Below are 25,246 nucleotides of genomic sequence, written 5' to 3' on the forward strand. Positions count from 1 at the left end.
CAGGCAGGCATCCACGGAGAGAGACGATCTGGCCCAGCCAGGTACGAGGACACCGAGACTGCTGGCAGTTCTGAGCAGGGTGCTGCTCCCGAGACAAGCCTTGGGAATGTTGACTTGCAAACCTGACAGTGTGCAGACAGCTGAGATGTACACAGAACGGGGATGACTCTCCTCCTCCTCGGTGGCAAGACAAAGGGAAGTGTGGAGAGGGGCAAAGCGGGAGGAGAAGGATGCGCACTGCGGGCAGACACCGTGGGAACAGCTGCCCAATGGAAGGCGTTTGCCAGGGTAACTGGTAGAGACTCCGTTAGAGATCGGGTCCAGAAGAGGAAGTGGTAGAGTCTTGTTTAGGAGACCCCCAATGCTCAGCTGATGCAAAGTCCAACTCAATCCTCAAATAGTGAGAGGTCTAGCGATCCTGTGGTCCATAGGACCACACTTCCTATGGTTATTCATCTTGTGCTACAGGACTGGGGTTCAAAACTAAGATGGCAAGTATCAGGGAAGGATGTTAGTGAACGAAGAAATGGCAAGAGAATATTTATGCAACAGAACAAGTATTCACTGAGTGCGTATTAGGTGCTGGGGGTTGGGTACTGAGTGGACAAGCTGATTTGGCCCAGTGAGGAAGGCAGACACGTAAAAAGAGAACATGCATGGACCTTCAGAGGCAGAAGCTCCACGTTTTATAGATTCTGTCCCTGGGATTTGTCTTTGCCTTGGCATCCCCTTCCTAACACAGTCTTAAGGACCTGTGGCTTTACCTGTTCTCGGCTACGATAGGTAACTGTGTTTCTGGGCTCTACTCTAAGAGAGTCTGGATTTCTGTGTACAGTATGGGGAAGAAATCTGCATTTTTCTCCCAAGTTCTCCAGGTAATTCTGGTGATGAACTGGATCTGGACCTGTTAGGTGACAGCAAGATGGTACTAAGTACCACTTGACGGGAGGCATCTTGCAACCTATGTCCTCCCTGGTAAAAGGAAATGCAGTGTCTTCTCCTCTGGGAAGTTGGCCCCCATGGTGCTGGGGCTCCCTCCTCTGTGCCCCTTATTTAAGCAAAGACCATTATTAAAAGAAAGCTGACTTATTCGGAGTCTCAGCCATGAGGCTCTGAATTCGCAAATGACGGGTACACCTTACTCATCTCTCCTCCTTGGTGTGTAGGCCTATAGGACGCACAATGAATACGTTGGAGGATGAGGATGTTGGATGATTTTCATCCATGTCTGAGCCCTGCCCACAGGAATAAAACATTGGCAGGTGACATGCGCGTGGAATACCAGAAGAGATAGGCCGGGAACCACCCTCCAACCTGGGATGACAGGCACACTCCCCAAGGGCGATGGCGGCCACCTGGTGTGACAGAACGGCAGCCTGACTCTGGCCGCGGATTGCAAAGCCTGCGCCGGCTTTCTGGGAGAGTATTGATTCCCCGCCACCACCCTGTTTACTCAAGCCCACTGTTTCCTTTTTTGAGAAGTAAATGTGAGAAATGAGAAGCATCTCAACAGGACCTGTAGGAAAATGTCTAGGATTCTCACATCCACCTCGAGAGTCTGAAAAACAAACCTAACAGCTCCCTGAAATGTCACCTCTTTAATACGGCAGGTGGGCTCCCCCAACCCCCACTGCCTGTCTTGAAGAAATGCCTATAATAAAACCACATTTTCATAGACTATAAAATAACTGAGGATGGATTAAATCTTCTCTCATTTGAAGACATTAAGAACTAAACTAGAAAAATATTTTGAAATTCTCTATGTCAGTTGAAACATTAAGAAAGAAGCAAAATGTTCTCTCTTTCAAACTGTTTTACTTTGTAAAGATTTTACCCTCTACTCACAGGGAAGAGTGTATGTCTGTGCCTGGGGGTGTGTGCACGAAGTGGGTGAGGGTGGGGGCGAGACCCTGGGGTGGGAGGCGCAGCTCTTGTCAACCACTCAAATGCCAAAACAGTGACATTCTACTGCCATCTCGTGGCGCCCTGAGCTGTTCACAGGTGGCACGACCGACTCAGGTGCTTTATATGAACTAAATCCCACAACATCCCAGCAGCCCCGCAAAGATGTTTATCTGTGAAGAGACTGGAGTAAGAAATTATCTCACTTTTTTATTCAAAAGAATCAACTGCGTCACATCAATTTGGTTCAAAAAAACCTCAGGTCTTAAAACCAAGGCTACCATGACATTTATTTTGCCATATGTAACAGCTTCATGTTGAAAAAGGCTCAACATAAAAAATTGCCTTCAAAACCTACATTCTCACATAAACCAAAATACAGCTAAATGATAAAGTTATTTCTTCAATATTCGATCTTTTCAATTTCATCCATGTCTTCAGGGTCGAGTTGCTTAATACTGCTGTCTAAAAAAGCAAAAGAGAATGGAACAGTCTTATCCCAGGGCCCAAATGAAATTTCACTCCATTCAACTACATTTCTAAAGATAGTGACACCTCATATGGAAATTCTCAAGATAGGAACATTTTCTAGATTAGGTGAGGACGGGCAGGTTTCCAAATAACCAATTCACACCAACCACAACAGCATCAAATGCACCAGACAAGAGAACATACATGTCTATATACCTTGGGGCAGAAAAAAAGGCCAGAGTTCAGTGAGGGGAGCCCGGGAAGGGGCCTGGCCGAGTTCACGGGGAGTGAAGTGGGTGTGTACATGCCTGGGGGGGACGTTGCTGGATGGCAACAGGGAGCATTGATCACCACAGCAATGGCAATCTCAATGGGTCTTTCTCCACACCCATCCCTGCTCTGTTATTCTAACACAGGAGCGCTTAACCAACTTCCCTTGATGGCTTAGTAAGCAAACTTTTTAAAATTATATTTCAAATTCCACATCTGTGCCTATGTGCACTCCTCCAGGGACAGTATACTTTGCTTCCCACAGAGGATAAGTACCACTGTCCTAAAGGTGAAAAATAACGTTTGGAGTCCTGTGAGGGTTCCTCTTTGCCTGCTCCCCAGCCATCTTCCCAGCAGGTTATCAGAGCCTGTCTTGTTTAGATGAGGGGAAGAAGGGCTGGAGGAAAGCAGCAAGACTCAGGATTTAGGATTGCCCAAGTTGGTCACTGGGACAACAGGGAAGAGGAAAATGTAGACAAAAAAGGAAGCTGGGGACACAATATAATCTTACAGGATCTCATTACTTACGGCGGTTCTTTATGGATGTGAAATCTGCTTCAGATCCCAGAACGAGCAATAAAATAGAAATCTGAGCTTATATTAATTCCACTTGGTTTTCAGGTCTTTCTCTACCTGTCTCAGGTTAGGAGCTCTGACACTGAGAAGTGGACACCTCCTACTGTCTGGTTCCCACCCCATCCTGTTGTATCATGAACCCCGAGCCTGAGGCCCACTGACGACACACGGTCGCTGTCAGTGTGGGCAGGTCCACAGCTCTGACTGTGAGGGTGCCACTCACTGAAGTGGTCCTGGATCTTCTTCAGTAGAGGCAGCTTATCCACCTCGATCATGTTGAAGGCAAGGCCTTTTTTCCCGAAGCGGCCTGTGCGCCCGATGCGGTGGAGGTAGGTCTCGTAGTCTGGCTCCTCTGCTTGGTTCACAGGGAGGTCAAAGTTCACGACGATCGTGATCTGCTTCACATCAATCCCTGGGAGAGGAAGGACACCTGAGGACCCAGCTATCCAAAAACCACATTTGCTGAGAGGATTCTCATTTCACAGACAGTCTAGAATCAAGTCTGCTTTGACATATATTTGTTTGTAAGTATGTATGTCTGCGATGCTAGGTTAAGAGTGTCAGTAGAAGTGAACTCTACAGAGGTGTAACTATGTACAAAGTGTGTGTGTGTGTGGCGGGGGGGGGGGCTCTCACCAAGCCAGAGAGCCCCCTCTCTCTGCTCCCGCTGTGCTAAGTCCCTGCAGGTTCTCTTCCCCATCAGGGCCCCAGCTCCGCCCCATTCCACAGCCACTGTTCTCATCAATTTTATCCATGGCCTCAACTGTTACAATAATTTCTGGACTGGCTCCCCAGTCCCTCACATCCTACTCCTCTAATCCTCACCATGGTTGCCACAGCAATGTCCAGAGCACTTGTGTTTAGAACTTGGCTGCCCAAACCGTACAGGATAAAGTACAAATAACTCAAGACTTCCAAGGGTTCTCTCCTTCCATCCATACCTCTCACACCTAATGTTTCCAGGAAGACTGCTGGGCTCACCTGGGACCTCCACGCCCAGCACTAACAAGCTGTCTGGCTCGTGATCCTTGTCCTCCCTGCACTGTGCTTTGACTCTGGAGCTATCTGGGCCCCCTTTCCTCTGGGGTTCTACAGATGTGCTGTATAGTATGGTAACCATTAGCTTCACAAGGCTATTTAAATTAATTCACAATAAAAATCCAGTTCCTCAGCCACACTAGCCACATTCCCAGTGCTCAAAAGCTACTATCTATGGCTTGGACAGCAGAGAATAGGAGATTTCTATCAGTGCAAGCATTTCTATTGGACAGCGCCGGTCTAAAGGGTCAGGAGGTGGTGTGTTCCCGAAGGGAAGGCTCTTTTTCCGGCTATTCCTCCAAAATGCCAGGCTCAGCCCTCATGGCAGGTCTTCAGCTCTGTCGGGTGAACCAGTAATAAACTAGGAAACAGGGTTTGAGTATGTGGTATAGGCAAGGATACAATGGGGAAGTGAGGAAAGTAGGAAGACCCTTTGCTTGGAAAAAAAAAAAAAAAACCAAAGGTTTTTTCCCCCAGCAGTCAATAGTTTTAAAATTAAAAACACCTGAGAGATGACCAACATCATTAGCCATTAGGGAACACAAGTAAGAAACACAAGACATCACATACATCTCCTGGAAAAGTTAAGATGAAAAAGTGTCAAAACCACTTATGACAGGGATGGAGAACAACTAGAACCCTCCTATACTGCTGGTAGAAATGCAAAATGCCATGGCTATTCTGGAAAACAGTTCTGCAGTTGCCTCTAAAGCTAAATATACACTGACCTATGACTGAGAAATCTTACTCCTAGGTATTTACTCAAGAGAAAAGAAAATGTACGTCTGCATGACCCCTATACATGAATGTTTATCACAGTTTCAGTCAAAACAGCCCTGAGCTGTAAGCAATCCAAATGTCCATCAGCTGGTGAATCGGTACACCCATTCAATGGAATACTACTCAGCAATGAAAAGGAATGACCTACTGATACATGTTACAACACTGATGAATTCCAAAGTATGATGTCAAGAGAAATAAATCAGACACTGAGGCTACCAACTGAGTGATTTAACTTACGTGGCATTCTGGAAGAGACAAAAATACAGAGGCAGAGATCTGGTTCAGTAGTGGTGAGGGGCCATTAATTTCAGAGACTGATTGCAAAGGAGCACAGAGAAATTTTGAGGGGAGATGGAGTTGTTCTGCATTTTGATTATAGTGATGGGTACATGACTACACGTTTGTCAAAACTCACTGAACCACATCCTTAAAAAGAGTGAATTTTATCACATGTAAATGATAACCTCAATAAACTTGACTTTAAATACACACATACACACCTCGAGCGCAGACGTTGGTGGTTATAAGGACTTTCTCCTTCCCGTCCCGAAACCTCTGGATGATGGAAGCTCGCTGATCCACAGTTAGCTCTCCGCTCAGCAGAGACACCTGGTGGCCATCTTGCATCATCTCCACAGTCAACCATTTGGCATTTCGACGAGTCTGCAGGAAAATCAAAGCCCAGCACCACACCCAAGTTGAAGCAGCCTCACTGTGTGTGCAGCACTCACGTCTGCAGGGCATGGGAGCTGGGGGCACGGGGGTTGCAGAGGGGTTTTGCTCCCCCTTCCTTTCAGGCCTAGAGAGATCTGTGAATGTGGCAGGGAGTTCTCCTGCCCCCGGGCCTCTAAGGGGCACAACCCTCTCAACCTGTCAGAGCTCTGCTTCTCAGCCCTGAAACAGAGAATAAAATGCTCTGTCCACCTCTTGTGGTGGTCAGATGATAAAATGAGGTAACCTAAGAATGATGACGGGCTCAGTGGTAAAGGATCCACCTGTCAGTGCAAGAGAGCAGGAGATGTGGGTTTGATGCCTTGGTCAGGAAGACCCCTGGAGAAAGAAATGGCAATCCATTCCACTATTCTTGCCTGAGAAATTTCATGGATAAATGAGCCTGGCAGGCTACAGTCCATGGGTCTGCAAAGACTCAGATGCGACTCAGTGACTGAACGACAACAGTGATGATTAAGTTGTTGTGTGTGCCAGGCACCTTGCAAAAGCCTTTACTTACATCACGCTCATCTGCTTTCATAATGATCTGATGAAGTAGGTGTCTAAGCTCATTTGAAAAAACTAAAAAATCAACCTAAAACGTAAAACCATTAAGTGATCTGCCCAGGGTTACATGGCCAGTCTGTGGCAGGGCTGCACTTTCCTTTACAGGTGTGTTTCCAAGGCCAGTCACTGCTGGGCGGGGCTCTTCCAGGATGGGGGCGTGGAGGTATGTGGAACAGACTTTGCTCTCATGGAGCTGACAGTGTTCATGTAGTGGTGAAAAAATACAATCAAGAACAGGAACACGAACAACGTCAGAGGGAAAAAGTAAATATGAAAAGAAAAATAAGGGGCTATCAACAGTGAGTAACTGAGTGGCTGCCTTGCTCAGAGTAAGTTTGGAAACGAAGAGAACATTCTTAACCTGATAAAAGGTATCTGTGAAAATACCACAGTAAACATCGACCTGAATGGGGACATGTTAGAAGCAGTCCCTCTAAAAGAAGGATGCCTGGGGAGTTCCCTGGAGGCCCTAATCCTAATTCCAGTGGTTAGGATTCTGGGCTTTCAATGCCATGGCCCAGGTTCAATCCCTGGTCCGGGAACTGAGATCCTACAAGTTGCATGGCATAGCCAAAAAAGAAAAAAGTTTTTAAATAAACATAAAAGGAGGAGGACCTCTGTTTCATGTCATATTGAAGTCCTATTCCATTACTTCAGTGTCACCCATAAAATACAAGTAATCTCTATTCAAAGTTGCTCTGAAAATTGAACGACATCATGAATAAACAGTGTGGAACACAGGGCCCGGCTCCCTGGCTCTCAGTCACCTGACTGTCCCCTGCCCCCATCTGCTCGGAAGTCTGGGCAGGAGGAAGGCGAGTCCCAGTGGAGTTACCTGGCAGAAGATGATGGCCTGGCCTATGGTGATGCCGCCGTAAATGTTGCAGAGAGCCTGGTACTTGTCTTTCCTGTTCTCACACAACACGTAGTACTGTCGGATGTTGTTCAGGGTCAGCTCCTCTTTTCGTAACTTGATAACATTGGGGTCAGGAATGATTCGCTCAGCAAACTGCCACACAGAGTCTTCAAAGGTCGCTGAAAACAAGAGCATCTGGCACTTGGAGGGTAAAGCTCTGGGAGAGAGAAGGGAAAAGGGCATCATCAACTGCCAGGCCTGTCCCACTCCAGGGGGCAGCTTCCAGCACCGGACGCCCACGGTCATCAGCTGCCCCCCACGCCCCTGCTCCTACTCCAGGGTCACTGTGAAGGGCGTTGTGGATACAAAAACCACACCTGCTGCGGAGTGCCACGTGTCAGCCCCTCCTTCCCACCCAGGGTTTGGGGAAATGCATAAACTGCACATGGGGCTCCAGAGTGAAGGTAAGCTAAGAGATCTGGAGGGCTTGGGGGTTTTCAAGCCTGTCTTCTCCTTAGGAGAGATGGCTTATGGAGCCTAGGGTGTCAGTCCAGGGGCCGTTTATGGCAATCATCTCACACGAGCTCCATGCAGATTAAGGCCACAGAGGCTCATCACCCAACGGCAGATGTTCTATCTGCTGAGCGGGGAAGAACAGTCACATGAAGTCTATGTGGAATGGGAAGACCTGGATATAAATAAAAGGGGTGCAGAAGGGGAAGATGCTGCTGCATGGAAAATGCAAACTAAACCCACACTGAACACAGGACAATTGATACCCCAGTTCAAAAACAGTGAAGATGAACCCACAGAGTCAGCAGTTAGGACAGAGCTAAGTCTGAGGAGGAGAGAGGGCTGGTGACAGGAGAGGGCCTGCAGGGCACCTTCTGGAGCACCACTGAGAAAGATCTCGGTCTTGATTGGATCCACTGTCCCATGAGCATAGCCTCTCTGTGATAATCCACCCAGTGTACACGTACCATTTGGATATTTCTCTGTACATACGTTAAACATCAATTAAAAAGTTAGTTTTCAAAAAAACAGAAGAGAGACCAGAGAGAAATCACTGCCTTTGAGAAGACAACAGAGCACTTAAGAGGAAAAGTCCTTTGTGCTAAAAGCAAACAGGAGAGTTCATACAGCTCAGCCCCAAACATTATTTCAAGCCTGGGACCTGAATCCCCAGGAGCTTTTCACACAACTGGACTGATTTCGGGCTGATTGTGGGAAACTGACTCCACGTGTTACGGTCTCAGTGCCCCACATCACACTGTTGTGATTATAAAGGGATGAAGATATGAACTCACAAAACGTGAACAATTCAAGAAGACAAATGGGTGGAAGAGACATTTCAATATATTTTTGCAAGGTGGAAATCCATGACAATGGAGAAGGTGGGTGAAGCTAAGATACGTGTGCTACAGAGGGAAATGCTGATGGAAAGGCAGTGGATGTCTCAGAACCCTGGGAGGTCTAAGACCTGTGAGACCAGAGAATTCAGAGGAAGGACTGGCAGGGGGTGGGGGACTGAGAAGAGACTGGAGGAGAATCTGCATTGGCCATCTGTTCTACTACAATCTTTCATCTGAAAAAAGACGGCCCCAGGACTGGTACCCCAAGACCGGGGCCATTTCCTTCCAAAAAGTAAATTTATACAAATTACCTAAGGGAAAGAACCATGGGGTGTTCTGTAGAACACATTGGATTTTGAAGACTTAGTATGCAAAAAAATGCAAACTATTTCATTAATAATTTTTATACTGATAAAACATTGGTTACTTGTTAAGACACTCATTTTGATATGTCAAATTAAACAAAATGATTTTTTTCATAACATGAATTTCACCTGTTTATTTTTTTAATGCAGCTATTAGAAAATTTTAAATTACACATGTGGCTTGCATTGTATTTCTTTTGGACAGTGCTGTGGTTTAATTTATTTTAAACAAAAGGAAGGAAAAACTAAAAACTGGAGTCTTAAAAACATCTTGACTTCTATGAAGTTTTTATACAACACAGAAAATATAAAACAAAAGGTTGCTAGACGTTGTATCCAAACACAAACCAGCCTCTGTTCAACCCCCGGCAGGGGCAGCAGACAGAGCAAATATAAATTCTGGCAGATTCCATTCAACTTGTGAACTCCTTACCAAAGAACACGAACAGCCCTTACCAGCTAAACGTCTGCAGCCTTTGTACACAACACTACTAAAAAGGCATACAATTTGCTTCCCTGTGATACTGAGCTGTTCACTACCAAAGTTTTGGGGCTCTTTGTTAGGTCAAACTTGCAGAAGCCTTATAAGATTTCTCTTTTATTTCAATAAGATTTCTTTCTGTGAAGAAATGGAAGCAGTGTGCTCCCTTGGGCATGTGTCTCTACAAGATGCCAGCCATTGTAGCTGGCCAGTGAAAGGATTTAAAATGTTAGTCTATTTTCAAAGCTTGAGACAAAAACAATGTCCATCTCTAATTTAGAAATAAATTAAGGATGAGAAAGAGATTATAGTAAAACACAATTAACACACTGTATCTCCAAAACAGTCTGATGACCAATGCTGCTGCTGCTGCTGCTAAGTCACTTCAGTCGTGTCTGACTCTGTGCGACCCCACAGATCACAGTCCACCAGGCTCCTCCGTCCCTGGGATTCTCCAGGGAAGAACACTGGAGTGGGTTGCCATTTCCTTCTCCAACGCATGAAAGTGAAAAATGAAAGTGAAGTCGCAATGAAGATGTTGTATACTGACTACACCCAAGTTGTCTGGTGTTCTGTAAAGGCTGCAACAAAACTCACAGCAAATATTTAAAATGGGGAACTAACAAGGACCTACTGTACAGCACATGGAACTTTGCTCAATGTTCTGCAGCAGTCTGGATGGGAGGGAGGTTTGGAGAATGAATACCTGTATATTAAAAAGCAAAGACATTACTTTGCCAACAAAGGTCTGTCTAGTCAAAGCTACGGTTTTTCCAGGAGTCAAGTATGGATGTGAGAGTTGGACCATAAAGAAAGTTGAGTGCTGAAGAATTGCTGCTTTTGAACTGTGGTGTTGGAGAAGACTTTTGAGAGTCCCTTGGACTGCAAGGAGATCCAACCAGTTCATAATTTGGCCACCTGATGAGAAGAACTGACTCATTGGAAAAGACTCTGATGCTGCGAAAGACTAAAGGCAGGAGAAGGGGATGACAGAGGATGAGATGGTTGGATGGCATCACCGACTCTACAGACCTGAGTCTGAGTAAGCTCTGAAAGTTGGTGATTGGCACGAAGCCTGGCATGCTGCAGTACGTGGGGTCACAAAGAGTCGTACCGATTGAGCGACTGCACTGAACTGAGTCCCCTGGCTGTTCACCTGAAACTATCACAATATTGTTCACTGGCTATACTGCAAACAAAATAAATAGTTCAAAAGGGGAAAAAAAAAACCTGCAGCAAAAAATGACTTATTTTTCCTTTTATAGAAATAAAATGCTTCCGAAGTCCAGCTAAGTTGAGGACTTTCTCATTTCTTTACTTAATTTGTAAGGAATCCATCTTTGAATTTCACAAGTCTAAGTCACTTCTGTGGTTTATAATCTTTTTTCCTGAGCAGGAGAGGTTTCACATATGATGAGATCTAACAAACTTTGGGGTGTTTGAAAATGATGGACATTTTAGGCATGGATGACCCAGATGATGGATTTATGGATGCAAAGGATCTGAATGACAAATAGTTGGTCTACCAAAACAAGTGTGCGGATGCAGTGGAAGAACATTCCGAGGGAGCTGGAAATTCTTATAGGTCTAAAAATCACTGCTACTAGCTCCTAAGTATTCTATGCTTGGGCACTTTTGTTCAGAGGATATCTCACTGGACTGATACCAAAAATCACTGTGGGCTTCTCATATATATATATACATATATATGTGTGTTTGTGTGTGTGTGTATAGAACAGATAACTAATAAGGACCTACTGTATAGCACAGTAGATGGAGAGGGAGATAATAATTTGACTTCCTTCATTTGGTTTTTGTGAGAATTAAATGAGAAAAGCTAGCATAGTGTCTATGCAATAATAGCTCACTGTATATAAATATTGTATAGTATTCTTTAGTATATAAAATTCCTTATTATTCTTATTAGAAAAATAGCTCTTGGCCTTCCCTTTTATTCTCTTGGCTCAGTCCATCCTGTATGTCATTGCCATATGAGTCTAAAACGTTAATCAAGTTATTCTGCTTAAGCACCTGCAGTGGTCTCTGTCAGAGTACAGTCAGCCTTCCTGGGACTCTGCACCATTGAGCCATTATGCCTTTTCAGCCTATTTCCCAGGTACCCTCTACTCAAGCTTCTAGTTAGTCTTCTGTCTTCACTCTCCTCAAAGCTACTTGGTTTGTTTAACTTTGGATTTCCTTACTCTGCATCATTTTGAGCCATCATGCCTTTTCAGCCTGCTTTTCCAGGTCCTAGGATTTCCTTACCTTATCTAAATTATCCTCTTCTCTCAAATCCTATACCTCTTGAATGTTCATCTCCAATTTATCCCTTCCACTAAGCCAGCCCTGATTACTTTCAGCCTTTGGAATCTGACCTGTTTTTAAATTCATAAAGCACTTACTTTTATTTCTTATTTAACATCTAAAATACCTAGACTGAGACTGTTAATATTCTGTTTGGTTTAATCTTATCTTTTCATCCCAAGGTGCTCATTCCATTCTAGTCTTACTTTTTGATACTTCATAATAGGAGCCCTTCACCAGTCTGCTTACTGAGCATTCACATATCAGCAGTGAAGGATGTTGATGATACGGATGATATCATCATCCATATGTATGTATGCCAAGGATGTACATTTCTCCTAGTGCTTATATATGTATGACATATGTAATGTATATGATGCTGATGATACGGATGATATCATCCATATGTATGTATGCCAAGGATGTACATTTCTCCTAGTGCTCATATGACTCATAGGGCCTTCTTTGCTCACCTCTCATTCTCTCCTTTTTTTTTTAGCAGTCACAAAGGCAGTAGTTGCAAAGCAAACAGCGAAAGTCAGGAATCAGGAGACCAGAATTCTGTTCCCAGTAAGTTGCTATCATAATTGGGACAAGTCAGTTTCTCTGTGTTTGTTTTCTCAGTTATTAAATGGAATTACATTAGATATTATGTTAATTGCTTTCAGTTCTCAAATCCTTTCATTTTAAATCTATTTAAAGGGCCAACTCAAGTATGTTATTCCCAATCATTCTTATTTACATCCTAAGCCCTGGTACTCACACCATGCTTCTTATTTTATTACTTTTCCAAGTATGTATTTCTTATCCTCCCAAGATGATTCAGTTCTTTAAGGGCAGTATATGCATACATGTCTCATATTTGGTATTATTTACCGCAACTATCAAAGCTATGGGTATAATGAAATTAAGTATGGTCGAATTAAATTATTATGGGGATGGGAAGACTCTTCCACCAGCAAAGAAGACTCTTCAGAATTTAGAGGCTCTGCATCCCTACATTATCATCCCATCTTATAGTGTCCTATTCTTTTCTAATTGTAGATACACAGTATGAGGTTCTGTGTTTGGTTTTCAGCAATATCAGCCCTTAGCTGCAGGAGGAGCTAAAGGTCTGCACGGCACATGTAGAAGCTTCCAGTCATTTATGTGGTTCTTGAGCTGGAAATTTCAAATCCCCGAAGTCATCCTTTTACCACATTGTCTGATACGGAGAGTAACTAGGTAATCTTAATTGTTAGATCTCCACATAAAAGTTTCACAGTATAAAGACACAGTCATCTGATGCTTGTTTCTTGAAAGCGGCTGATTAGGAGTATTGAGTGGAGATACACTGCTTATCTCTATTTCCAGATCTTGGCATGGACTGTCACTGCTCTCTATACTACTGGAAATAGTCATTAGTATCTTTAAATCTAATCAAATTAGAGAGCCAATTCAGAAGCATCAGAACTGATTCAGAAAACTCATCTTTAAAATGCTCTTCATCTGAAACCATTCTCAGGCTTCCCTGGTAGCTCAGCTGGTAAAGAATCTGCCTGCAGGTGGGAGACCTGGGTTCGATTCCTGGATTGGAAATATCCCCTCGAGGAGGGCATGACAACCCTCTCTAGTATTCTTGCCTGGAGAATCTCCACGCACAAAGGAACCTGGAAGACTGCAGTCCATGGGATCACAAAGAGTAGGACACAACTAAGCGACTAAGCAGAACCATTCTCAGTACCAAAATTTGTATTAGAGATACAGATTCAGTAGGATTGATGATTGGTTGATTGAATGATTGAATTGGTTAATGTGATTATGGACACCCAGAGGTCCCACAGTCCACTGTCTGCAAGCGGGAGGACCAGGAAAGTCTGGTAAAGTTCAGTCTGAGTCCAAAGGCCTGAGAACCAGGATTCTGGGTGCCTGCCCTGGCTCAAGCAGAGAGCACATCTGCCCTTCTTCCACATTTCTGTTCTGTTCAGTGGATTAGATGATGCCCACCCTCATTGGTGAAAGTGATCTTCTTTACCCAGTCTACTGGCTCAAATGCTAAGCTTTTCTGAAAATATCCTCACAAATGCACCCCGAAGTAACATTTTATCAGCTAGCTGGACACCACCTAGCCTAGTCAGACTGACACAGAAAACCATGTCATCTTCCACATGCACCCCTCCCCCTGCTCAAATGTGACTTCTCCGCCTTATCTCCTGAGCTACACAGTCACATATTTACTGCCCTTTTGCCATCTTTACGAGAACGGCTCACTTAACTCTCAGATGTAATATGTGTGAGTTGAATCATCTCCCCCTTTCATGCCACACGTCGAGGATTCCTCAGTGAGTAGTGATACTTCTACCCAGTGGCATATAGCAAGTACTTGGGAGTCTTTGATATTCAGTCCTCTCTCCCTCCTAGCAGGTCAGTACATTTTCACTCAAAGTATATCGCAGATGCTTCCATTTTTCTGTCTTTACTACTGAAACTCTAATACTAAACACTACACCCATGCACCTCCTAATCAGCATTCTCACTTCTTCTCTAAACTGTTCCTCCCACAGCAACTAAAGGAAGTCAGTCTCCCTGGTTTCTCATTAATCTGCAGCCCTCTTCTTCCTTGATTTCCTTGAATAAACATACCCTTTTAACTTGCCTTTGGATCTTTGCATATCCTTCCCAACCACTATTCCACACTGAACAAACATTCGTCCTTCTTTCTCTCAATGGCACCAACTCCAGAGCTTTTCCCTCACCACCTAGTCATTTCGTGTTTCACACCCAGGACCCTCTTGCGATTGTTAATAACACATGGTTTTGGTTTAGTCACGAAGTCGTGTCTGACTCTTGCAACCCCATGGACTGTATTCTGCCCAGCTCCTCAGTCCATGGGATTCTCCAGGCAAGAATACTGGAGTGGCTTGCCAGTTCCTTCTCCCGGGGATCTTCCCGACCCAGGGATCGAACCCGGGTCTCCTGTGCTGCAGGCAGACTCTTTACCGACTGAGCTACGAGGGACATATCAACCTTCTTTCTCAAAACTCTGTAATGACATATATTGAAAAAGAATCTAAAAGAGAGTGGCCATGTGTATAACTGATTCACTATGCTCTACAGCAGAAAGCAACACAACGTTGTAGAGGAACTGTGCATGTGTACTACACTCCAAAAAGTTTTTAAAAAAAGAATCAGTGTGGGCTTACTGATGGCAGAGCTGCAAATCAAAGTGAATTTTACATTTGACCATATTCTGTTTTACTGCCACATACAAGGAGAGAAGACTGCAAGGAGTCCCAAGGACACTGGAAAAGAGAAACATCCAACAGCACTGTCAGACACAAAGCGAAGTGTCATTACTATTTCTGTCATTAAATACAGGTAGTAGGTGTAATTAGTTCTAATGGATTTACAGTCTCTTCACAAAAAGTTCTGTAATTCGGTATTTTAAGAATATACAGTAGGGACTTCCCTGGCGGTCCAGTGGGTAGGACTCTGTGGTCTCACTGCCAAGGGCCAGGATTGATTCCCGGTCAGGGAACTAAACTCCCACAAGCTGTGTGGTGGAGTCAAAAAGAAAAAAATATATACAACAGCACAGCCTCCAAAATTGAAGCATCCAATCATGTTTTATAAGATTATACTGCTGTATCAGAGATCGAACATTACTGTATTTTTCTCATGCATATTTAACTAATTCTCCTATGAATTACTACCAATTGCCACAGTTTAGTTCAACTGTTTGTTTTGTTTAAACAGAAAAGTAGATAATGATATATAATTTCAAATAAACATATATTTTACATATTTTTATGTAAAGTAATGACACATGTGCATGATTAGTTCTCCTGTATTATATTATTATATATACATGATATATATATGTGTGTGTGTGTGTATTTCCCTGCTGTGACAGGGTTGGCTTCCTAAAAGGTTGGTCACTGTAGGGAAAGAAGTAACATAAGAAATTACCCCAGATCTGGTCGACACAAATTCTGGAAATGAAAAGCACATGCTATCTGTGTTGAACAATGAAGAAAAAAATTATGAACCAACCGAGAAGTCTCATTATACTGTGGATAAAAATATTCCAAAATCTTCTAGAGAAGAAAGAACAAAAGTCTGGGGATAAGGATGACATTAAACTTTCCAGTAGCAATACCAGAAACAGAGTATTAACTATAGTAAAAAAAACAAACAATAAAAAAAAACCAACAGGTTTTCTGTTTTCAACACTGTTTCTGAATTTATAGGGAGAAAGCTTTCTAGGATAAGACTCCACATCCAGAAAAAACCAACTGAGAGATCAAATTTACAGGCACAATAAAAACATTTTCAGACATGCACGGGCTAGAAAATGGACTTCCTCCACCTCCTTTTGCAGGAAGTCACTGGACTGTATGTCCCAGCACATTCAGTAAACCAAGCAAAAGGACCACAGGACGGGAGACTCACAGCTGTAAACGAGGACGGGGGGACTGTGACATGACCTTGGCTGCAGGTGTGCAGCCAGTCCAGGCCAGAACCAGAGGCAGTGTGTGTGGGAGAGTGTCTGGGAAAAAAGAAACCAATGGAGTTGTAAGATGGAATTGACTATCTAGAGATATCACTGACATATGACACCTCTGATGAAATAGGTAGGGAAAAAATTGAAGGTTCCTACATAATGATAGTAGCTAAAAAAGGAAAAAGGCAACTTCAGGGGGAAAAGTTACACACAAAAAAACATAATTAGAGACTCCCTTGTGGTCCAGTGATTAAGAATCTGCCTTGCAGTGTGAGGGACAACGGATCGATCCCTGGTCAGGGAACTAAGATCCCACATACCCACAAGCCACGAATACTGAGCCTGCAAGCCCTGGGGCAGATGTAGTGCAACTAGAGAAAGTCCATGAAATTCAATACAGACCCAGTGCAGCCAAAACAACAACAAACCCACATATATAATATAATAATTCAATATATATATAATATATATAATTATATATACTATATATATTATAATATAATAATTCAATGATCCACATTATAATAATTCAATGCTCCACAGTTAACAATACTTGTGTTGTGATAATAATATTAATACTGACCATTAATGTAACCAAACTCTTATGACAAACCACCGAGAGGCCATGGAGGGGACAGGAAAGTGAGCGTGGGGGTGGTATAGAAGGACTAAATGCCCACTTTCTCTGATAGGAAGTCCGCTGTTGTTTAGCTGCTCAGTCACGTCCAACTCTTTGCAACTCCATGAACTGTAGCCCGCCAGGCTTCTCTGTCCATAGCATTTCCCAGGCAAGAATACTGGAGTGGGTTGCCATTTCCTTCTCGAGGGGATTTTCCCAACCCAGGGTTCGATCCGAGTCTCTTACACTGGCAGATTCTTACCACTGAGCCACCTCGGAAGAGACAATATACAATGAGAAGCAGCAATGCGAGCTTGCTATTTAAAGATATGACAGTTAATGCCCAAATGGACAGTGTTCTCTAGGGTTTGGGGCCAGGGAATTACTGGTTTTCATTATTAGTCTTTCAATATCCTATTTGATTTTAACACAGTCCCTTGTAGCTCAGTTGGGAAAGAATCTGCCTGCAATGCAGAAGACCAGGGTTTGATTCCCGGGTCAGGAAGATCCCCTGGAGAAGGAAATGACAACCCATTCCAGTATTCTTGCCTGGAAAATCTCATGGACAGAGGAGCCTGGTGGGCTACAGTCCACGGGGTTGCAAGAGTCGGACACAACTTAGTGACTACACCACCATCACCATAAGTACTTTAAAAATAAGTGATACAGAGAGTCCCACTTCAGAAATTCTGATTCTGTAAGGTTCAGGTTAGGCCTGATAATCTGAAATTTTAAGCCCCATGGGGATCCTGGGAGAGAGGCCTAGCAAAATTACAAGATTTACTTAACAACTTACAGGCAAGGTCAGGACTAGACCACTAGGCTGATGACCCCAGGTTACTGTGTCTTTACAATAGCACTATGGGGTTTTAATAAATTCTCTTTAGAATTTTGCTCAAATATAAGATTACTGGCAAAATTTGGTGCAGACCCACTATATGGATTCCATCTGTGAGCCTAGGGCACAAGAGTAAACCAAGATTACAAGATGAAGTGGGAAATTACAGGTCGAAGGCTCACTGAGCTCCTGAAAATCAGGAAAACCCAATCTGCTTTAAAGGAGAAGGAAGTGGGGAATAAGCAGTAAAGACAGTGAAGAGCAGTGGACAAATGAAATCCCTTATCTGGACAGAAGATCCAGGATGAAAAGGATGGATGTGAAGGTTACCTTTGAATACGAATGCTTTGGTCTGCGAATCCCTGCGTGTCGATCATCACATCGGCTTCATCCAGCACAAACACACGAATCTTAGTCAAATCAATTAATTTTCGCTTGAAACACCAATCCAGGACAGTCCCAGGAGTGCCAATTACAATCTGTTTGGTGATGTCCGCGCCTCTGGGAACTAGGGAGAAAAGGGTTGGAAGGCCTTCTAAGCTGGAAACCACTCTAACTGTCTGGAATTCTGAGTCAGGCAACACATTTCCTATTGGTTCCCCAAGGGCAAACCCTGAAGGTCATTGTGGTTTCTGATTTTACAGAGTTTTAGGAGAAGTCCCTGAGTTTCTTGGTTTACAGTAATGGTAACAGTCCTGAGTAACTGATTCTGCCTCACAGTCATTTAAAAAGCCAGCCTGCAACACCTCCATGGTCCTGCAGGAAAGTGGCACCGCAGTGAAAGGCCTACAGACCCTCCCTAAACGGAGAACCACCACAATGTCCATCAAGAGGTCCCATGAAAAAAATGATGGAATGTTATTCAGCTGGTCCAAAGGAGGATGTGGGGCTATACACACTGACACAAAAAGATGTTTAAGATTCTTACATTTTGGGACAGTATGAAAAAAAATGCTCCCATTTTTTGTCAACACTCAAAAACAAAAAAGCCCACAGATTTGATAACAAAATCATAGTTGTCTTTGGAAATAGGTTTTTGAAAGATGAGAAAGAACAACTTTTACTTTTGAATTTTCTGTGTTTTAAAGACTTTTTTTAAACTATATGCATGTAGCACTTTCATGAAGAAGTAAAACAGTAATAGCTGTTCTGTACTAAACAAGTGAGCCTCCCAGAAGAGAACAGGCAAAAGCACTGAGCCATTGTTCTGGCTGTGGGAGTGACCAGCTAACAGGCACTGGATCTTCATTACATGCTGGAGGTGTACACCGTGCTTCATCTCTATCATTTCATTAAATTCCAGTTAATGACTCTATGATACAGGTGCCATTACGTCCTCATTTTAGAGGTGGGAAAGCAGAGAAGGTATTAATATACCATGATTGTTGGTGGAGTCAGGATCTAAAATATGAGCCAGGGTAACTTCCGTGGCAGTCCAGTCATTAAGACTTCACTGCAGGCAGTGCAGGTGTGATCCCTGTCACAGAACTAAGATCCCACATGTCACGGGGCTCAGCCAAAAGAAAAGATGAAATTTAAAAGTTGGCCGCTGCTGCTAAGTCATTCAGTCGTGTCCAACTCTGTGCAACTCCATAGGCGGCAAGCCTACCAGGCTCCTCCGTCCCTGAGATTCTCCAGTCAAGAACACTGGAGTGGGTTGCCATTTCCTTCTCCAATGAATGAAGGTGAAAAGTGAAAGGGAAGTCGCTCAGTTGTGTCCGACTCTTTGTGACCGCATGGACTGAAGCCTATCAGACTCCTCCGTCATTGGGTTTTACCAGGCAACAGTACTGCAGTGGGTTGCTACTGCCTTCTCCTAAAAGTTGGCTAAAAATAAATAAATAAAAGAGTTGACTTAAATATATACAGGTGTATCTCAGCCAGGACAGGCTCGCTGGTACATACTTTGATTCCCTCGAATGGCATACATCACTTGAACATCCACACAGAATTTCCCCATCCGTTCGACCACACGGCCAGTTTGCAGAGCCAGTTCATAAGTAGGAGCCAAGCAGAGGCACTGGCAGAAAGATAAGGGGGAAGGAGAAAGATTCATAAGGGCCATTATGCAATTCTGAAATACAATGAAACTTTGTGGCGGGATAGTGGTATTACGTATGAAATAGATAACTGAGAACCCACTACACAGCTCAGGGAATCAGCGCTCTGTGGTCACCTACACGGGGAGGAATCCAGATGAGAGGGGATGGATGTACACGTGGGGCTGGTTCACGCTGCTCTACAGCAGAAACTAACGCGACTGTGTAAAGCAGCCACCCTCCTGTCTGCTCGTCATGTGGGGGTGCTCCGTCAGGTAGGATTCTTTCTGGCCTCATGGACTGGAGCCCACGGCACTGCCAAGGCAAAAATCCTGGAGTGGATTGCCATTTCCTTCTCCAGGGGATCTTCTCGACCCAGGGACTGAACCCGCGTCTCCTGTGGCTCCAGTTCCAGCCCCTGCTCAGCCACTCTCTGACAACTGTGCCCTCACAGGCGACCTCTCCCTCTCTAAAGCTGCTTCCTTCTGCATTAAGTAGGAGGGACTGGGTCATCTACAGCCTTACAGCCATCACTTCTGAATGCGCACTTTATGTTGAGCATCGTGTTAAAAATGTGTATTATTTCACTCAATCTGCAAGACAATCCTGTGAGGCAGATACCCATTCATCCAATGTTTAAAGAGTGGTTTCTACAGGGCAAGCACCGCGCTTGGTGTCAGGGTTCAAGGGCAAAGTGGACAACTGTGATCCACACCTTTATAGATGTTACTTTTATTAACAAGAAAATGTACTCCAAAAGATTCACTAACTCTCCTAAGGTTTTCAGCTGCTAAGTAGAGAGGCTGGTATTGGAACCAGTTGAACTCTGAAGACTGTGCTCTCAGTCACTACCCTGTACTGCTGCCTATAATCCTATGATTCTAAGAAAGAACATCTATTCTAAATATCATCACAGCATGGCAGCACTACCGCCCATTACTAAAACACCACTGGCACTGCAAGCATTCCCATCTCTCTCAGCCTTTCCTTACCTGTGGAAACAAGTTCAAGGCATTAACTCTGCTGAGCATTGCCAAGACAAAGGCAGCTGTCTTTCCTGTTCCAGACTGGCTCTGGGCGATGAGGTTCTGGGGTCTGTAGGAAAGAGCAGACGCTGGGCATCAACCGAGTATGAGGCCAAAAATGACCACGTTGTAACACCATTTCCCTGGAAACTCACGGATGTGCCAGCATCATGGGGAGAGCCATCTCTTGAATTTTGGATGGTCTATTAAATCCCATTGCATAGATCCCTTTTAGTAACTCTTCCTTGCTGTCAAAAAAAGAAATCAAATACTTGAAGGCTATGATGCATCAGGAGTCTCAGAAATACAAACATGATTAGGCCACTTTGCAACTGGGTATGAAATGTATTAATAATATACCTAAATCTCAACACTCAAACATATACAATCATGCCTGTCCATCTGGAGCACTAAAGCAATAAGTTATGTTATTAGCTTAGACCAAGCACCTTAAGGTGAACTCTCTCTTGAACAAAGAGAAAAAAAAGGGAAAACTCATCTAAGAGAAGTACAATTTTCCAGGAGTGTTTTGCTTTCCATACAAGAAGAAAAGTGATATTTATCATTTATTTCCTTTTAATCAATAACAAACTTCTGTTTTAACTGAAATTTTCAGAGAAGACAAAATTAAATTTAGGTGATTCTTATATCAGTTATATCTAGGAGAAGAAGATGCAACATTAGCTCATTCTTCTAAGCTGGTATTTTAAATGCCTCTTTCCTGGGGAGTGGGGGGGCGGGCTGGTCTCATGACCAGTGTTCAGAAGAGAATAAAGTGAGGTAGAGTGGAATACTTCCACTACAGTGACATGCACAGTTTGGATCCGTTTAATTGGTAGATGAACTGGTAGATTACTAGCAGCCAACTTTTCATCATAGGTAGGTGTCTCCCCATTTAGAAAGAGGGCATCAGGATTTTGGATTTCTCCACATCAGTAACTCTCCCTGTTAAAATACATTTCCTTAATGCCAAATGGTAAATCCCTAGGAAATACAAACCAATTTGAGAAAGTTATTTACATACAATTTGAGACAAAAAGTTAAGGGGTAAAACTTTGTAACTTAGCCCAAGGGATATTTGGGCCACTAAATTTCCTGCTATCTGTATTCTGGCATCATTATTGCTGTTTAGTGGCTAAGCCACGTCCAACTCTTTTGCGGCCCCACGGACTGGACTGCAGCCCATCAGGCTCCTCTGTCCATGGGATTTCCCAGGCAAGAATACTGGAGAGGGTTGCCATGTCCTTCTCCAGGGGATCTTCCCAGCCCAGGGATTAAACCTGTGTCTCCTGCATTGACAGGCAGATTCTTTACCACTGAGCCACCAGGGAAGCCCTATATTCTGGTATGGAGAGTAGCAATGTGGCTGTGTCTGGCTTAGCTATCCCCCATAGCACAGCAAGGTTAAAAATTTTACCATCAGAAAGGTTCTCAAGCCATTGTACAACTCAGATAGCCTCGTGTTCCTCTTTGAGCAATATTTTATTTCCAGGCAAAACGTCCACATCTCAGTTGAATGCTGATTATTAAAACATGAAGGAGAATCTGATGGGTTCATTATTAGCATATTAGTATGTTCTGTGCTACACTTTCTGGCATTTTCCCACACTTAAGGCACAAATACTCACAGCCGAAGCTCTTCAAATGTTTTCACTGAGTAGAGTGGAGAGCTGGGATCCTTTTGTAAGACTTCAACCCGGTGACTCGATTCTACTAAGGACTGCCGGATTAACTTGTTTAACAGTGAATTAGCTGCCAAATCCACTAGAAAAGCAAGGATTAAAAAGGGGATATTGCACGGGAAAAGTCAAGCCTCCCGAATGACATCTAACAAGTTGCTTCCTTCCATTCAGTACATCAAGCAACTGCTCCTGCTGTCATTTTTCTTCTAAAAGAAGGTTCTAGAAAGAATGACACAGCACTGAGAATTCTTTGTTTCTGAGACTCTGCCCTACACCAGACTCTATCTTCAAGCAAGCCTACATCCATTGCCACCAGACCTACTTTGTCCTTGCCACCTGAAAAGTCTTAACCCATTCCTACATATTCTATTTCAATTTTCCTCTAAAGAGGTAATCCCCACTCTGAAGTCAGTGTTTTTTCTGACATTCACTATTCATAAAGAAAACAGAAGCAAAGATGGTTCTTTTCCACTTAAGATATTATTCATTCACATTGTGAAGTCATGATTACATGAACCAGAATGCCAGTAAATACCCACAAATGGATTTATTTCCTACCTACATCATCTTCATCATCTTCTTCGATCCTATCAACAGAACCATCTAAAAGGATGTGAGAAAAAAAACTGTGAAGATAAATGCCAAGCAGAAACGTCTAGCGTATTATCCCAGTTTCTCTTGCTGACTCTACAGTATGCACAAATGGTCAAGCAGCAGAGAAGAGGGTAAAAAGACTGGGAAGGTAGTGGAGGGCCCTCAGTGTTAAGGGAGCTAAAGTTAGGATATGAGGAAAACAGCACTTTTTCAAGGAACTGAGCCCAATCTCCTTTAACAGCACTCACCTGTGTTTGGGATGGTAGCACTCTTGATACCCAGAAGGTTCTTCTGGGAGTGGATGAGGTTTGAAAACTATTGAAAGATACAAATTTCAATCAATATTAGGAAGCAAACCATCAAGCAGCCCAGTGCTGCCCCCTAACAGACTGGAAGGAAGAAAGGGAAGATTCCCCCTCCCAATACTGTTTCTCTTGCAATGTCATGTATAAATGGATTCCTTTGAGGAACTGGTCTCCTGTATGAATTACCCTAAGATTGGAAGGAGACTTTCCGCCGCCCCTGCATGTGAAATTTCTCTTCCTAAGCCTCTGTCTAAATGGGACGGTCCTTGGGGGTCACAGGACAAGCAAAGGAAAGTAGACCGGAAAGCGTGTCGGTAGCTAAGATGAAGATGAAGGTTAGCGGAGGCTCAGAGGTCAAACCGGAAGAATAGGAAAGTCGGGGTCTACTTGGGGCCACCAGCTGCGTTCCCTCCCGGCGCAGGCGTCTTCATTCTGCCCTTTCCAACCCAAGGTCTTGTTCCTCTCGGAGTCTCCCTTCCGGTGGCCCTCTTCCAAGTCCTTGCCACAGCTCCTCTCTACCACCTGACACCCGACTCCAACCGCTACCGGGGCTCCCCCTTCCCCTCCCCAGCACATTGCCCTCCGGAGTGCTGTTCTAGCTCCCACCCGCTGGCCCTCCCCGGCTCGGTGGCGGTTACGTGGCCGTTCAGCCGCTCGCTCTCCGCGGCCCCCGCGTCGCCTCCCCAAAATAACGACGCCATCGCTGCGACGCCTGCTTCCGGCCCCAGCACGTGCGACAGTCACAGGCGCGAGGCAGCACGCGGCCCCACGCAGCGGCCAATGGGCTTTCTTGGGGCCGGGCGGGGCGTGGGGGGCGGGGGGAGAGCCACCTCCCGCCGCGCGCAGGCGCCCTAGCTCTGGGGAGGTGGGAGGAGTCAGGGGCGGGGGGCGTGGTCCGGGGAGGAGGAGGCGGGCGGTAGCTTCCTCACCCGACCGCAGGTGCGCGCCAGGCGTTAGAAATCCGGCACTGGCGCTTCTGTGGTGAATGTTAGAATGTTAGGCGGACCTCTGCTGAGGCAGCAGCCGCGTGGGAGACTCTAAGCGGCAGGAATCTCCGCGCTGATTCGAGAGTCCTACCTCTTCTCCCCCACCACCCTCTCCCCAGACTATTCTCCAGGTGGTGGGGCAGGACCCCCGCACCCCGCTTCAAACTCACATGTCCGCCTTCCCCCGAAATTTCTGCTGCTACGTTGCAAGATGTCAGAAAGGCTAGTGGTGAATGGCATAGGAAAGTGGAGCCAGACCGAGTGAGGTTCACTGGACAAATGGGAAAGATACAGAGAGGAAGTAAAGTTATTCAAATTCTAACTACTGTCCCTGTTACTCGATACCTGTCATGTTTCCAAATACCGGCTTATTTTCATCTTACTTCTGATACGTGCCTCGTGCTGAAACAACGCGGAGAAAACTGTTTCCCCTTTCGTACAACCTTCACCTCCCACCTTCACCTGCACAATCAGGGGTAGATTCTTGCACCAATGACTGCTACATCTGGACAAAAGAAGCAGAATATCTTTTTCTTCGAGTTTTCTAACCGGAATCTTGAGATTTCAATCAGCATCTCTAGAAAAAAGTGCAAAATCCTAGTTATGATCTCTCCGTGGTGCTGAAGCAAGACTCCCCGTTCTTGTTCGGTCACTCAGATATCTCGGTCATTTGTTATGGGACGATCACATTCCTTTTCAGCCCTTCATGTGGAGTCTAATTGTAAATGGTTTCGACTGTCAGTGATAGCTTCCTACTAATTTAACTACGAATAAAATCGGGTCAGGTTCTTTAAATTTAACGTTCTATTATTTTAGCGGACGAGAAATTATCCTCTCTTTTATTCTTGTCCTCGCGCAGGCCCCAGATCATGCCTTGTTGGAGGTGCCTAGAATGTGGCCGGACTGCAAAACTTTAGGCAGATTTCAGTGTTAAACCTGCACTCCCGGCTCTTAGAACTACATTTCCCATAAAGTTGGACTACATTTCCCATGAGGACC

General features: G+C 44.4%; 1 protein-coding gene across 5 annotated transcripts; it reads right to left on the minus strand.

Annotated features, from left to right (window-relative positions):
• Nucleotides 1-2,092: 2,092 nt before the first annotated feature.
• On the minus strand, nt 2,093-24,518 carry DDX25 (DEAD-box helicase 25). Of its 5 annotated transcripts, none has more exons than XM_043873591.1 (12): nt 24,418-24,518; nt 23,205-23,271; nt 22,921-22,965; nt 22,309-22,444; nt 20,836-20,928; nt 20,648-20,750; nt 19,522-19,636; nt 17,947-18,124; nt 7,154-7,391; nt 5,541-5,703; nt 3,443-3,631; nt 2,093-2,367 (listed from the first exon to the last, which is right to left on the minus strand). In XM_043873591.1, the coding sequence occupies exons 5-12, from the start codon at nt 20,895-20,897 to the stop codon at nt 2,306-2,308; spliced, it is 1,110 nt and encodes a 369-aa protein (XP_043729526.1). In that variant the 5' UTR covers nt 20,898-20,928; nt 22,309-22,444; nt 22,921-22,965; nt 23,205-23,271; nt 24,418-24,518; the 3' UTR covers nt 2,093-2,305. The 5 variants fall into 5 exon arrangements, with proteins under 5 accessions (XP_043729526.1, XP_043729536.1, XP_043729543.1 ...); XM_043873601.1 differs by lacking the exon at nt 24,418-24,518 and adding an exon at nt 23,900-24,387; XM_043873608.1 differs by lacking the exon at nt 24,418-24,518 and adding an exon at nt 23,868-23,886.
• Nucleotides 24,519-25,246: the final 728 nt, after the last annotated feature.

This window comes from Cervus elaphus, chromosome 2 (genome assembly GCF_910594005.1).
Source record: "Cervus elaphus chromosome 2, mCerEla1.1, whole genome shotgun sequence".
NCBI classification, from domain to species: Eukaryota; Metazoa; Chordata; class Mammalia; order Artiodactyla; family Cervidae; genus Cervus; species Cervus elaphus.